This window comes from Nansenia antarctica (genome assembly GCF_963989245.1).
Source record: "Nansenia antarctica genome assembly, chromosome: 20".
Lineage (NCBI taxonomy): Eukaryota > Metazoa > Chordata > Actinopteri > Argentiniformes > Microstomatidae > Nansenia > Nansenia antarctica.
This window is the reverse complement of record NC_137693.1, coordinates 14,892,533-14,908,799: the sequence shown is the minus strand read 5'-3', so window position 1 is coordinate 14,908,799 and position 16,267 is coordinate 14,892,533. Positions and strand designations below refer to the sequence as shown.

The 16,267-nt window shown below is 46.4% G+C and overlaps 1 protein-coding gene across 1 annotated transcript in view; it reads right to left on the bottom strand.

Moving 5' to 3' along the window:
* abr (ABR activator of RhoGEF and GTPase) overlaps positions 1–12,171 on the bottom strand; it is a 196,648-nt gene extending 184,477 nt beyond the window's left edge. The window contains exon 1 of the mRNA XM_080549446.1: positions 11,766–12,171. Within this exon, the coding sequence (XP_080405572.1) occupies positions 11,766–12,048 (283 nt within the window). The 5' untranslated portion in view covers positions 12,049–12,171. The remainder of the gene's footprint in view (positions 1–11,765) is intronic.
* Positions 12,172–16,267: the final 4,096 nt, after the last annotated feature.

The following is a 16,267-nucleotide window of genomic DNA, read 5'->3' as shown; positions in this document are numbered from 1 at the left end:
GACAGACTGAGAGAGAGACAGAGAGAGACAGAGAGAGAGAGACAGCAGACTGAGAGAGAGAGAGAGACAGAGAGACAGACTGAGGCAGAGAGAGAGAGAGAGAGAGAGAGAGACAGACAGAGAGAGACAGACAGAGAGAGTGGGTAAAGTAGGCAGTGGGAGAAGTGAGAACAGATACAAGCTGCAGGTTGCAGCCAAACTAACCACAGAACCTAATAAACGTCTGATAGGACCAATAAACACCCTGGTTTCCTCTTGTGTGCCAACCGACACTCGATACGATGACAATAGTAGCAACCAGGGACATTCATATAGGAAGGAACCCTATATATGGTCACCACTGTGTAATATCATGATAGTAGAGGCAGGGTTCGACAGTGCGACTGTTTTGGTCGCATTTGCGAGTGAATATATTTCTGTGCGACTTGGAAATACATTCAATCGCACCAGTGCGACAAAAAAAAAAAAAAAGCTGAACTACTGTCATGCGCAGTCAATCTTATGTTCGTTAATAAGATCACAGCGCATCTAAACCAATGCAATCCTTTGAAAACAGAAGAAGAAAAAAAACAGACATGTGACCCGCAAGCACAACAAGCGCGCATTTACATTTGAAAATCCTGTCAGAAAAAGACCGCTGTTAAAATGAATCCGATTACGGCATACTTTAGCAAGGCTAATGTTAGCACCGTTCCAGACAGAGAGGAGGTAGAGGGGGGTAGTGGAGTCAACATTACAGCTGGAGACGAGAGGGACGAAGAAAACAGAGACGGGGAAAGCGAGGATGAGAGCGCCCAGTCAGAAAGTGTGTCAGGGGAGGGGGAAGGTCATTATCCACGCGGTGATAATGGCGGTGCCACTGCCAACGCGAAGTCTGGTCTGACAAAAGTGACAAAGGTCTACAGGTACAGTGCCGAGTGGCAAACATCTTTCCCGTGGCTGTTGCTGAAGGAAGGGAAGATGTATTGCAAGTGGTGTGTCGCCCACATGAAGTTAGCTGGAAAGACCGCGTTTGTGTCAGGAGACGCACAGCTGAAACGCGACACAGTGAAAAAACATGGTCTGTCTCGCAAACATGTGAAATGCAGGGAAGCTTTCATGTCAGCTCAGAACAAGCCCCTTGAGAAAGCTGTTGGACGCCAGAAGGCTAGCTCCAGTGAGGAAATTAAAAGACAGCTCAAGTTAAAGTTTAACATCGCTTACTACGTGGCAAAAGAAGAGATCCCATTTATTAAATTCCACAAATTATTCGCCCTTCACAAGAAAAATGGCGTTGAATTAAATCGTAAATCATAGTAATGACAAACGATGCGCTGACATGATCGGGCAGATAGCGGATGCCATGAGAGAAGACCTTGCTGTGAAGATCAATTCCGCACACTATCTCGCCTGGGCTTAATTATTTATTTATTCATGAATCATTTATTAATAAATGAATATTCTTACTTCCCCTTTACATTGTGTGAGTCTCCATTTTTATTACGGCCAAGAGCCGGTTATGATAATTCTGATATGTTATGATTATGATAATTTGTTGTCGTCATACGAAAATTGCGCAATTTTCATTGTGCTACTGAAATTGTTGGTGTGCTACTAAATTTTTTGACATGGTAGCACAGTGCTACCTGGGGAAAAGGTAAGCGTCAAACCCTGAGTAGAGGTCAAGATCATCATCATCATCATCATGCCTACGTCAGCTTCACTGCAGGTGTCTTTGTCGATGTCTCCGTCACCACAGACGCACATCATGATGACGTTGATGACAATGATGAATCATTCGCCATCCCCACCACAAATCGGGGACATCAGAGTTTATTTTCGCTCGCGCTTTCTAAACCACAACAGCTCACTCGCAGGTGCTGCGTTTGGAGTACTAGGGTGACAAAAATACACTGTGTGTGTGTATAAATGCTCTGTTCTCGGAAGCTACTTTGTAACAACGTAACATTGAGCACTGTACATTCGGGGTGGAACGGTACACGGATTCGAACCGAAAATGTTTGGTACAGGTCCTTCCTGTCTTAAGGGCAGTGGGATGTGTTTGGCTAGGCTCAAATCATATTTTCAAAAAGTATTGCTGCTGATATATAGTCCCTTAAGACAGGTCATAGAAATGATCTATTTGCATGTTATAACACATTTTCCCCTTAGTTTACATTGTGATCATGACCCTGCATGCAGAATCACTTCATCAACTGCATTCCCAATGTCAATGTAGCTAGCTAGTTTAAAAACCGTACGTACCGAACCAACATTTTTGTGTACCACTACACCCCTACAGTACATATGCAGTGTGTTTCATTGCTTCCTGAAAGGGAGGAAGCCCTTCTAAAACAACATTCCCTACAGAGCCTGAGTGTTTCAAACACGTTAATAACCATCTCAGTGAGAGTTGTCTCAGAGTCATTAAGAGGAAATGAGTAAAATGATATATGAGGAGTGCCCAGTGGGTTACAAAGAGGAGTGAATGAGCAGCTCTCTATGTGTGGGGGGGGGGCACCTCACAGACACGCAACCCAGCTCCCACAAACCACCACAGCACCCTGCATATCCTGCACCTCGCAGTCGTCTCCATGGCAGTGGGAACACGGCCAGTAGTGGCGGTTGCTCTGATTTCAAATGACTGGGAGGCCAGAGAGGAAGGAGGGCTTCTGCTATTGAAGACTGGACACTAACAGCACAATGAGCCTCTGTGTGACCAGGGAGACGACTGTGTGTGACCCTGGGGGGTTCTGGGAAGGCTCGGTGGGAGTGTCCTGAAGACCCCCACTGACATGATGTGTTTATGCGCTGGGAGGTCACGGTTCGTGTCAGGAGTAATATCTCGGGGCGCTTAGGTGGCGTAGCGGGTTAAGCGTAGACCGTGTCACCGCAGGGTTCCCGGTTCGATTCCGGCCGCGGACATGTCCCGCATGTCATCCCTTCTCTCTCTCTCTCACCCATCCTTCCTGTCAAACTCTCTATTGCCTCTGTCGATAAAAAGACAAATATGAGTGGGGCTGAGTAATATCTCTATCATCTCTAATACGTATGAGGTATGAAGTATGCCTGAGGCTGTTGGTTGACTGGAGGAAACCTGTGACAGCAGTGAAAGTCAGTTGGCTGACAGGAAACCACATTTTCTCCTTTGAAAGCCTCCTCTTAGAGGAAGTCTCTGTCTCCTGCCTCGTACAATATCAAACCAACAAACAGGATTTAAGAGTCCAGCTCTGAATTTTTATTTTGGCTAAATGTTTACAAAAGACTTATGACAACTTCCACAAAAGTAGTGATGTCCATACTCCCTAGTCACCCTCACCCACAGAAAAGCATCATAATCATGTAGGCCTATGCAGCCCATGTTGGCTATAGCCTAGCTAAGACTACTCATTTCACAAAGAAGCAGAAAAGCTTTGTTTCTTTATGAGTCGAGTTTCCATAGGGGCTGACCTCTATGACCTGACCTCTGACCTTTATGACCTGGGGGCTGAGATGGTGAGCAACAGCAGGACGGTTTGGCCCAACTCCTGTCACCTCCAATAACTGTGAGCCCCCCCACCCTGTCTCTCACCTCCACTAATGAGTCAGTGGTTGCCGTAACAACCATAAGGGGGAAGTCCTGGTACAGTGACTCAGCAGTCTCACCTAACTCCCAACAGACGTGTCTCACACACACGTACATGTACACACATTGGGGTGAAAGGAAGTCATTTGAGGACAGGGCCAAAGTGGCGAGTCCTATCATTGACAACAAGACGTGTGAATAAACAGGTTCAACCAGCAGGGCTCCTCAGGCCCGTCTCCTGTATGGAGGGAAAGGAGGTGATTCGATTCGTCCAAAAACACCCTGCCTACCTCAGCAAGCCCACCCTCAGCCATATGACCACATGAGTAGAACCGACATTATGACTGATTATCACCAGATATGAGAGTCGGGCAGACCTAATAATACATCATTAATAATACATAATGACCTTAGTCACACAGCCACAACAACAGAGTTGACTTTAACGAGTGTTGCAGTGAACAGACAGTACTCAGTTAGAGGACAAAGCAGAGACACAGCACGAGATGAGTGCTCTGTAGAGCAGTGACATCATCATCACACATCCCACTGAACCACTGAGGCTGAGAGAGTAACAGAAAGGCGGGATGACTAACAACATTGTGTCATGTAGCCACGGTCTGGGAATGGACAGAGTGAAGTAAGTCAAACTGACCTTTTCACAAGCGCAGGTGAGCTGCCGTTAAAGGAGCGTGGCGTTTACTGGAACTCCGCCGCCTCCAGCCACCGCAGTGGAATTCCCCAGAACGGACTGGCAGTGTCGGACATTAGCCGTTGTGTTTCTGCGCGTGCTCACACCATTCCAAGAGGCAGAACCACCAGAGCCAGAAGGGCAAAAGTCAGTTGGTCCTCTCCCCTAGAACACCCCTGGCAGCAACAACACAACGTTTCTATGCAAACTGAGTGTGGGATAAGACTCCATTTGAGATGTCTGTTGGTGTTTTTACAGACCAAACAGTATTCAGAAATGAAAGATTCCTTTCAAGGGGTCTTATTCCCAGATCACGACCGATTAAACATAGTCATTACAACCATTAGGGAAGATTTTAGAAAGCATGAATGTTACATCTTTAAGACAGCTTTTCACTCTCTCTCTCTCTCTCTCTCTCACACACACACACACACACACACACACACACACACACACACACACACATCAAGCGGATCAATGACACATCCTGCGGAACAAACGCACATCCTGCCCGCCATCTCACTCTACCCTGCTGCCGCTGCCACGGCAACACTCTGGTCACCAAGGAAACGCCCACAGACAGTGACAGCCTGTTTCAATAGCACAAGCTGACATCCAACCCTTATTATGCCCGCTTCCTACATGTCATTATGTCATCAGAAATGACTGATACAAACGTAAGCCACGTGACGATGACCTGGTGGCTCACACACACAAGCCGTCTCACATGTGATGTGTGTGTGTGTGTGTGTGTGTGTCCTGAGAACAGAGAACGGACCGACTCAGAACCAGCTGAAGAGGAGAGAAGCAGGAGAGGCACCCCTCTACAACTCTGCTGTCTACCCACAATGCACCCCGCACCGCCACTGTCTGAACAGCCCAGGGGTCTTAGGGGAGATTTGCTTTGATCCGGGGGGGTTTCCAGTGCATCACTCAGGGGGGGGGGAAGAGGAAGGTAGCAGCCCCCTGACCAGGGTTGCCAGATGGGGCGGGTTTTTATTTTATTTGACAAACATCATTGGCATACAGACATACAGCTTAGGGGGCAGGAGATATTTAGGACAGGAGATATCTATTAGCAGAAGCCTGCACTGCACACGGGTACACACACACAGTGCACTGCACGTTATATCCAGACATGCTGCTATAGGCCTACACACATTATGCACATGACGTGCATACACACACACGCACAAACACATGCAGATGTGCATACACATACGCACGCACACACACACACACACACAGATGTGCATACACACACACACATGCAGATGTGCATACACATGCACGCGCAGTCACGCACACACGCAGATGTGCATACACACACATGCAGATGTGCATACACACGTGCGCACGCACACACAACATACACACACACACACACACACAAACACACACACACGCATTGGCTAAGAGCCTAGGTGGTTGTTGTCACAGCAGATAGGCTGAGCTGAACGAGCTTCAACAAGCCCTGCATTTCTGAGGAGAGACAGCATGGGAAAGCAGCTTCTCCAATGTCCCAACAACCCTACGAGGGGTTGTGGGGTTTATGAGAACCTTTCCCCCTATATTCTGATGGTAGCATTAGGCCAAGTTAGAGTGAAACCAAAACAGTAGGCTATGCAATGTTTGGGAGATAGACTTGCTTTGACTAGATGTTGTTAGCCTAGCCTACTGGTTTATTACGTCAGGTTGATCATGAAAATCAAAAGGCTAAGCGGCAGTAAAGTCACTTCCTCTTTTCTCGCTTCGCATGGCTACTTTCTGATGTGCAACAGATGTTTAAGCAAGGTGAGGATAGGAAACGATGCAACCCTGCATCTGATCAAAGTCAACAGCTGGGCCGACAGTCTGTCGCAGTCATGTCATAGTCAAATACACAGGGGGCCAAAATAAAAACTATGGTACAAGTGGAGGGCCGGGCTGGTTCAATGTTTATTAAAACTCGCAATTATTGCACATATTGAACCAATACCAATAACACAGCCTATATTGCACTTAACATTAATCATTAAATTAGCCTAAGTAAAACATAAATAAAACCAGTTGCAATATTTTCTCAAGGCTCTTTCAGTAATAAATTGAAAACGTTTTTTTTTCCTTCTTTTTTTTAACAGGTAAACAGCAAAATGTAATTTTCCTTCAAAGCTCAATGGCAAGATAAATGCAAAAATGAAACAGCATGCATTAAAAGCAAATCAGTGTGCTGCTCTGATCCTCACCAATGACTGTCTTTTATAATAAAATTAGAAAAGTTAGTGCAAACTTGCTGACATACTCGGCGTTTCATTAGAGCAAAAGGCAGGGCTCGACATTGTGACTGTTTTGGTCGCATTTGCGAGTGAATATATTTCTGTGCGACTTGGAAATACATTCAATAGCACCAGTGCGACTAAAAGACTGCTGAACTACTGTCATGCGCAGTGTACATACAACTCTTCTACCTTCTGTAGCCTTTGTTCTGGGTTCATATTCTTGTATTTGTCTTTCTGTGCATCTGTGTGTTTCGTTGATGTTTCATAGTGCCTTCTTAAGTTATATTCTTTCATAACAGACACGATGTCTCCACACACAAGACACATAGGCTTTCCTTTTACTTCGGTGAACATGTATTCTGCCTCCCACCTGTCTTGAAACCCCCTGTTTTCAGCGTCTACCTTTCTTTTTGCCATTTTGGGGGAGAGGGAGATGAAAATTGACGGCGATGTTTAGGCCTCCACTGTCACTGTGCTGCTGCTGCTCATGACGAGTACTGAAGTGAAGAGAAGACACGGGATCGCGCTCGCTCGCGAGTCGCGGGCACTCGGTACGCGCCACTCGCAGTGCATCTTGGGACTTGTAGTATTATGGTGCTGCGGGCACATAATACTGCGGGCCGGTTTTAATAGTAATTAAATATCATCCCGTGGGCAAGAGAGAACTCATTCACGGGCCTGATTTGGCCCGCGGGCCTTGACTTTGACACACGTGGTCTGTCGACTATGCACACCATGACAGAGAGGCGTATAGGCCATACTAAGACTAAGCATTTCTGCTGTCCCAGATGAAACACTTCTGATCAAGCCAACTAACTTGTAGGCTGCGTTAAGAAGACCCCATCCCCACTTCAAACTAAACAAAAACGGTTAGCCTATAATCTACAACCTAGGCTGACAGGCCGTGTCCAGGACCACAGCCTCACGTTTAGGGCCTAGGTACATTTTGCTGTAACAAGTGGCAGTGAGAGAAAAACTCTAGGCTTGGTCAAGCTGGCCAGCCTGGCCTGGGTCCTGAGGGTCTGATATGACATCTCCAGACAATAAAGAACTAAGCTGACGTAATGTCATATTATGGAAAGACACGCGAATCAGAGCAGCAAGCGTTATGAATCCATCTCTGTGGAGAACATCATAACCTCACATGATCTAATGTCTTACAGGTCTTTTCTCCAGCCAACAGAGACGGGCACACAGAGGCCCCAGCGAGAACAACACCGCTGACATGAGCTGGCTGAGTGTGGGAGGTGGGCATGTCAGCACTTTCCACAATACCATATGTCCAGGAACCAGACCACCGCTGGTGCTGCAAATTAAAAAACCCTCACCTCATGGCCACAGCCCAAAAAAGAGTCCCCCCCCCACCCATCAACTCAAGTTTTTCCAATCTTCCTCTCTTCACAGTCAAATCTTCCTCCAGATTATCCATTTACATGATTACATTTTTGCCATTTAGCAGACACCTTATTCCAAAGCGACTTACAATCGCCGATGAGGGTGGGACAAGGACATCAGAACACAATTTCTCTTAATCTATAAGTTATAGGCTATCCCCCCACAGCGAGGATAAGAGAAATAAGAGGTTTCTGAAAACACAATACCCCAGAGAGATGCATAGCTGGCTCTGGTCTCTCTGGCCAGTGAGTGGCCACATAGGAGTTCTAAGAGACTGGAACATATACCCTTACCTCAGTCTGAGATACAGTAGAACCTATGCCCTTACCTCAGTCTGAGATACAGTAGAACCTATGCCCTTACCTCAGTCTGAGATACAGTAGCACACTGTTAGACAAGCCCACTGGCTGGTCTAGCCTAGTATAGTACACTATCATCATCTTTAACTGACGTGACAGCTCTATGAATAGTTTGGTAGCCCTCTCTGTTCTTGTTACAGAGTGTCAGTGTACACAAAGAAAACCCTTGTGTCGTAACCCCCTCTCAGAATGACCGTTGCTTGCGAAACAGTTTCCTGCTCAGCTGTGGTGTTCTTATGAACTTGTATTGGATAGTGATGTCGCTTTGATGAGAAGCGATACAGATAGCTATATGTGGCCGGATAACTTGACGTTTTCACTGTCAGACTGGAGTGCTTCAGTGGGATTTAGATGTACTATACTATACTACTATCTACACACACTATATGTACCCCTACTATAAGGGGGGGGTTGTGGCTCAGGAGGTAGAGCCGCCGTCTAATGATAGCAAGGTTGGCAGGTTGGCGGTTCGAGCCCTGGCTGGCCACATGTCGAAGTGTCCTTGGGCAAGACGCCGAACCCCAAATTGCTCCTAATGAGCAGGTCGGCGCCTTGCATGGTAGCTTGCCGCCATTGGTGTGTGAATGTGTGTGTGAATGGGTGAATGAGAGGCCTTTGTAAAGCGATTTGGAATAAGGCGCTATAAGTCAGTCCATTTATGTGCTGCTGTGGCACATGATGATTAAAGGGAGGAGGGGTCAGATACCCTCGCCTACTCTAACTAGACAGGGACAGATACCCTCGCCTACTCTAACTAGACAGGGACAGATACCCTAGCCTACTCTAACTAGACAGGGACAGATACCCTAGCCTACTCTAACTAGACAGGGACAGATACCCTAGCCTACTCTAACTAGACAGGGACAGATACCCTAGCCTACTCTAACTAGACAGGGACAGATACCCTAGCCTACTCTAACTAGACAGGGACAGATACCCTCGCCTACTCTAACTAGACAGGGACAGATACCCTAGCCTACTCTAACTAGACAGGGACAGATACCCTAGCCTACTCTAACTAGACAGGGACAGATACCCTAGCCTACTCTAACTAGACAGGGACAGATACCCTAGCCTACTCTAACTAGACAGGGATCAGATACCCTAGCCTACTCTAACTAGACAGGGACAGATACCCTAGCCTACTCTAACTAGACAGGGACAGATACCCTAGCCTACTCTAACTAGACAGGGACAGATACCCTAGCCTACTCTAACTAGACAGGGATCAGATACCCTAGCCTACTCTAACTAGACAGGGACAGATACCCTAGCCTACTCTAACTAGACAGGGACAGATACCCTAGCCTACTCTAACTAGACAGGGATCAGATACCCTAGCCTACTCTAACTAGACAGGGATCAGATACCCTAGCCTACTCTAACTAGACAGGGACAGATACCCTAGCCTACTCTAACTAGACAGGGACAGATACCCTAGCCTACTCTAACTAGACAGGGACAGATACCCTAGCCTACTCTAACTAGACAGGGACAGATACCCTAGCCTACTCTAACTAGACAGGGATCAGATACCCTAGCCTACTCTAACTAGACAGGGACAGATACCCTAGCCTACTCTAACTAGACAGGGACAGATACCCTAGCCTACTCTAACTAGACAGGGACAGATACCCTAGCCTACTCTAACTAGACAGGGACAGATACCCTAGCCTACTCTAACTAGACAGGGACAGATACCCTAGCCTACTCTAACTAGACAGGGACAGATACCCTAGCCTACTCTAACTAGACAGGGACAGATACCCTCGCCTACTCTAACTAGACAGGGACAGATACCCGAGCCTACTCTAACTAGACAGGGACAGATACCCTAGCCTACTCTAACTAGACAGGGACAGATACCCTAGCCTACTCTAACTAGACAGGGACAGATACCCTAGCCTACTCTAACTAGACAGGGACAGATACCCTAGCCTACTCTAACTAGACAGGGACAGATACCCTAGCCTACTCTAACTAGACAGGGACAGATACCCTAGCCTACTCTAACTAGACAGGGACAGATACCCTAGCCTACTCTAACTAGACAGGGACAGATACCCTCGCCTACTCTAACTAGACAGGGACAGATACCCTAGCCTACTCTAACTAGACAGGGACAGATACCCTAGCCTACTCTAACTACACAGGGACAGATACCCTAGCCTACTCTAACTAGACAGGGACAGATACCCTAGCCTACTCTAACTAGACAGGGACAGATACCCGAGCCTACTCTAACTAGACAGGGACAGATACCCTAGCCTACTCTAACTAGACAGGGACAGATACCCTAGCCTACTCTAACTAGACAGGGACAGATACCCTCGCCTACTCTAACTAGACAGGGACAGATACCCTAGCCTACTCTAACTAGACAGGGACAGATACCCTAGCCTACTCTAACTAGACAGGGACAGATACCCTAGCCTACTCTAACTAGACAGGGACAGATACCCTAGCCTACTCTAACTAGACAGGGACAGATACCCTAGCCTACTCTAACTAGACAGGGACAGATACCCTAGCCTACTCTAACTAGACAGGGACAGATACCCTAGCCTACTCTAACTAGACAGGGACAGATACCCTAGCCTACTCTAACTAGACAGGGACAGATACCCTAGCCTACTCTAACTAGACACGGACAGATACCCTAGCCTACTCTAACTAGACAGGGACAGATACCCTAGCCTACTCTAACTAGACAGGGACAGATACCCTAGCCTACTCTAACTAGACAGGGACAGATACCCTAGCCTACTCTAACTAGACAGGGACAGATACCCTAGCCTACTCTAACTAGACAGGGACAGATACCCTCGCCTACTCTAACTAGACAGGGACAATTCCTGTGGAAATTGTGAAGTGTGCTGCAAGCTCAACTTAACTATACAATGCACGTGTTCTCTATCGACCTGCATACACCACAGACAACAGCATGAGGATGTGTCACTGTCACCAGAATAATCTAATGTTTCCAGGATCTTTTGTTTTTCCTCCGACAATCCCTTCATGTGCGTAGTCAATCATTTGTTCTCAGACGAAACTGCCGAGCAAATAAAGCCCAATCATAACCTGCGTAAATATTGCCAAACCAGCCTACTACTTCAAGGACATCTAAGAGTAAAGCAATAGTGTAGACTACGTCCTATACTATGTTGGATCCTAACGGGAATCATACATTACCTTCCTCATAATTTTGTTTACAGTCACAAGAATATCTTGGATAGGTGCCAGTCCCGCATATTTCGCATAACTGCCAGTGAGGGCATGGACATAAATACAGGCTGATATGATACAAATAGTCTACTATGTCTATAACCCTAACGCAATGCAAAGCTCTCTCCATGCATAATGAAGGAATATTATTACTACTATTACCAAACTCATATTGACGATGTGTACAGTCACAGTGTACACCAACTCTTTAGAGGTGAAAGAAAAGGATCAGACCAATGAAATGAGAACTGTGACTATAATAATGTAGAATGTAAAAGCATTTGTGTTCCTACCAGCAGAGGAGGAGTCTTCATGGTCGGAGCTCAGGTCTCCGTCACTGCGTCTGTCCGGGGTGCTGTACCCCGACCCCCGGGACCCCCGGGACACCCGGGACCCCCTGAGGGGCACCTGCATGCAGTTGGGGGACAGCCTCCCGTCGTCACTGGAGTCCACGTCCTTGCTCTGGCGCAGGAAGGGGCGCAGGGCGTCCCGCTGGGGATGGGGAGTCGTTCTCCGGCTGTCCCTGGCGGTCGTCTTGGGGGTCACCAGGTTACTCTTGACAAAAGTCTCGTTCATCTCTTCATCCTCGTATTCGTGGTCGCTGACACTGACACTGACACTGCCACTGCCCTCCTCCCTGCAGCTGGGACTGTCACTCACTGAGACTGAATTCAATTTCCCAATGCGATGGCCAATAACGCCGTTTCCATCCGACGATGGAGATGGAGAGAAGCCGCCGGGGAAGGTCGTGTTCCCGATCTGAAAACTGGGCTTCCTCGGCGGGACGGGGGCAGGTCTGGCTGTCCTGCTGCTGATCCTGGACCTGTTCGTGTCTGCAGGCGCGACCGATCCGATAACAGTAACCCCCCCGGGCTCTGCGCTGCCCGGGCCTCTACTACCTGGCGTCTGGAGCTTCACAGTGTCCCAGGCGACCTTGAATTAATGAATGAAAGCTTTATTTCGAACATGTGAAAAAGAAATAGTTATAACAACAACAACAAAATAATAATAATAATAATAAAAAAATAAAAAATAAACTATTTACTTCACATGTCCGAAAAGGAGTAGGAAGAAACATACACTTATTTAATCCTACCCCTTCTCCAATACTCAGAGATTAATAATCTACAGTTAACTTCAAAATTAATATAATATATTTTTAAATTAAATCAAATTTACCTTCTCGTTGGCCCGCAGCACTTTCCGATCGGCGGGTTCTGGTTCTGTCTTTGCAAACTCTGCAGAGTCCGTGTGAGTATTCAGGTTACTGGCCCCCCATCTGTCCTGGTCGTACCCCCTCCTCTGCCGGGCCACGGTGGTCTGCAGGTAGATCACCTTGAACTTCTCCTCCTGCACCGCCCGCTGCAGGGTCCTCAGGGTGGCCTGGCATCTCTCCAGCTCCGTCTGGATGTCCTCCGCCGAGCTCAGGTCCATCTGCGGGACCTCCCCGTCGGGGAACTCGGTCTTCCAGTGTTTGTCGAACTCCTGTTGTTCCCACATGGTGTCGCCTGGCCTGGGCTGGTGGAGATCAGAGGATCAACAGGAGGAGTGTCTCTCTGAGTGTCTCTCTGGAAGAAGGATTGTTGAAGAGTGTTGTTTTTCCCGTCGCATAGGCGATCGTTTCGTTGTTATAATTGCAACAAAGTCAAGTGTTCATTCTTCTTCCTTTTGCCACTTTCTCGTAACGCGTAGTGGCGCACACTCACAGGCACTTGTTAACAAACACCCCCCTGTTTCTCTCGCACGCAGACATACGATCACGGTACAGTTCACCAGACAAAACTTTCGTGCTTCCGGTATTGAGAGAGCGATGTCCTTGTATTCAGATAGCTTGATGACGTCAGACCAATCACACGCCACCTGTCTTCTCTCCAGGGTGTTGTTGTTGTTGTTTTTAACAATATGTTTATTGTTTTTCAGTTTGCAAAATCACATCAAATTGTACAACAGTACAAAACACAGCAAACATTTTTCACCCTGTTCTCCCACCCATAACCCCATCCCTAACAATTGAAAAGACACACACAAAAAAGGAAAAAAACTAAATAATAAATAAATGATATAACCTAAAGAATATTAATAATAAGTAGTAATAATAATAAAATAAAATAAATTAATATAAAAGGGTGCATTCCTCAATGTACACGATCAGGGTGTTGCTTTTGGAGTAGGACTTCAAGGAGATTGTGTTTTACCTGCCTGGCTTTGACCACTCAAGCAAGAATGATGTAAAACTACTCAATTTGACCCTCAACACTTGTTGACGTGTTGGCTATTTGGACTTCTACAGGGATTGTTGCAAGTTGCATCAACTGTCAACAGTCTCACATCATGTTGCCAATCATACACAATAATAATAATAATAATAATAATAATATAATAAACAATGCTTGCTTTGTTTGTACAGTTGCATAGTTTCCTGATCTGTGTATGTCCTCAGAGTGGGTTTTCCATGTGATTTACAAACATAGCGCATTCATGATGATCTGCCACATTTATGTGACAGATACTGTGGTTTTTGAAATGGTCCTCATCTTCCAAAAACACCCAGACACTTTCATTTCAGAATAGAAAAAAATACATTATCTTTATGAGTCTATGATTTAGGGGGTTTTCAGGCAGATCCCAGTGCACATTCCTCTGTCAACACCCCATTAGAGTCCTCAGGAAGGAACACAGCAAGCAGGAGATACTGGTGACCTTCTACCGCGGCGCAGTGGAGAGCATCCTCACCTACGGCATCTGCAACTGGTTCTCCAGCTGCACAACAGCGGAGAGAAATGCGCTACAGAGAGTCGTGAGAACAGCACAGAAGATCACCGGCACCCCCCTCCCCTCTCTGGAAGAGCTGTACAACACACGCTGTCTCAGGAAGGCCTCCAAGATCTCCAGGGACCCGACCCACCCTGGGTACGAACACTTTACCAGGCTGCCCTCGAAAAGGCGGTTCAGGACCTTGGGCGCAAGGACAAACAGACTGAAGAACAGCTTCTACCACAGGGCCGTCCAGGCCCTGAACACAGCAAAGACCTAGGTTCTGGGCCCTGGACAGTCTGGACGGATTGATGGCAGCTGCTGGACTGAAAAAATCAGGTGTAGTGCTGAGGCACAAACATGTACATTTCAAGCCTGCAAACTGCGACACTTTAAATAAATGTGAAATAACACTACTGTGCAATATGACAACCCTAGTCGTCTATCTGTACAGTATAGTATAGTGGATAGTGTACATAGCCTTTATTTATGTAAACCAGCTCCTTCCCTTCTTGTGATTTTCTTTAAAAAAAAAAATAAAAAATCCTTTCCTAACACCAGGGGAGCCACCCCTCCTAAATTTCGTTGTTTGGTACCTGTACTGTAGCAATGACAATAAAGACCATTCCATTCCATTCCATTCCATTAGGGTCACAGTACACGTTTGATATGGGTGGTGTCCAGGGCGAGCTGGATTGGCTGGAGTACCCTTGAGGAAGAGCTTTTTATTTTGTTCTCTCGTGTGATGGTATAAGTGGTTTGACATTAAAAAGGGGAAGAGGCCTGAGCGCTGAGTGTGCTGTAGTGGTTTATCAGGCCAGGCAGTATCCAGCCTCAACACACACACACACACACACACACACACACACACACACACACCACACACACACACACACACACCACACACATGCACACGCACACTCACACGCGCACACACACACACACACACGCACACGCACGCACACACACACAAAAAACACACACACACTGGGGTGTTTGAATACCTGTGCTTTGGTTGAGTTATCTCTGATGTTTGAGTGGATAGGGACAGGTCCCACCTGACACCTCTCCTCACCTCTCTTCACCTCTCTTCACCTCTCATCGTTCATGAACACCTGTGTCATGCCTTCCTCTATGTTCACTTCATGTCATTTCACCGTATGCATAATATGCACTCATTACACATATTATGAATATTATAAATCATGACATAGTATTGATTACTGAATGTAAACAGTATAATGACTAATGCCTCATTGCTAACTAATTGATAAAATAACACCAATTCTGTAAAATAAACATGTAAACAATCAATATTTGACAATAAATATATGTCAAAAAGATATGCCACTAATTGACAGTACACAACACTATCATTTTAATCTCTCTGGCATCATAAATCTTCTTTGTACAAGAAGATTAGATCATCTAAAATGATCCACAAAGCTGAATTCAATTGAAGACTTGAATAGCAGCCAAGACAGAGACTTCCAGTAAATCTGAGCAGTGCGACTATTCAAGAGAGACAGTATCACTCAGGAGGGAGGGAGGGAGGGAGGTAGAAGGCCAGTTGGTGTGTGTGAGTGCCCGTCTGGAGCTTTGCCCAGAACTGAGGGATAATTTTCCTAAAAGCTTCTTCTGCCTGTGGGAATCATTGATCATCAAGTCAATACTTAGTTGAGAGTCTGGCTGGATTACCATGATGACCAGCGTAGACATGGCTACAGTATAAACCAGCTAATGTGCATAGAACACATCAACGTGCTGAGTGTGGGAACATTACAGGACATGGCTGTCTGTCTGTCCGTCCTCTACCAGTATAGAGTCTGTTTACTGGGTTTGTAGAAACTAAGACATCAGCCAGATGTCAGCAGGTCAGTCTTCTGCTACAACCAATCATGTTGAGATGTCCTGCTTGTTGAACTGAGTCACAGTGACACGTAGCACCAGAGCATGCTATGGAAACCATTTAATATGAGAAGAATTTAATAGGATCCAAAAGCTTGAGAAATTGAAATCATAGGGTCTCTAGACAATGATA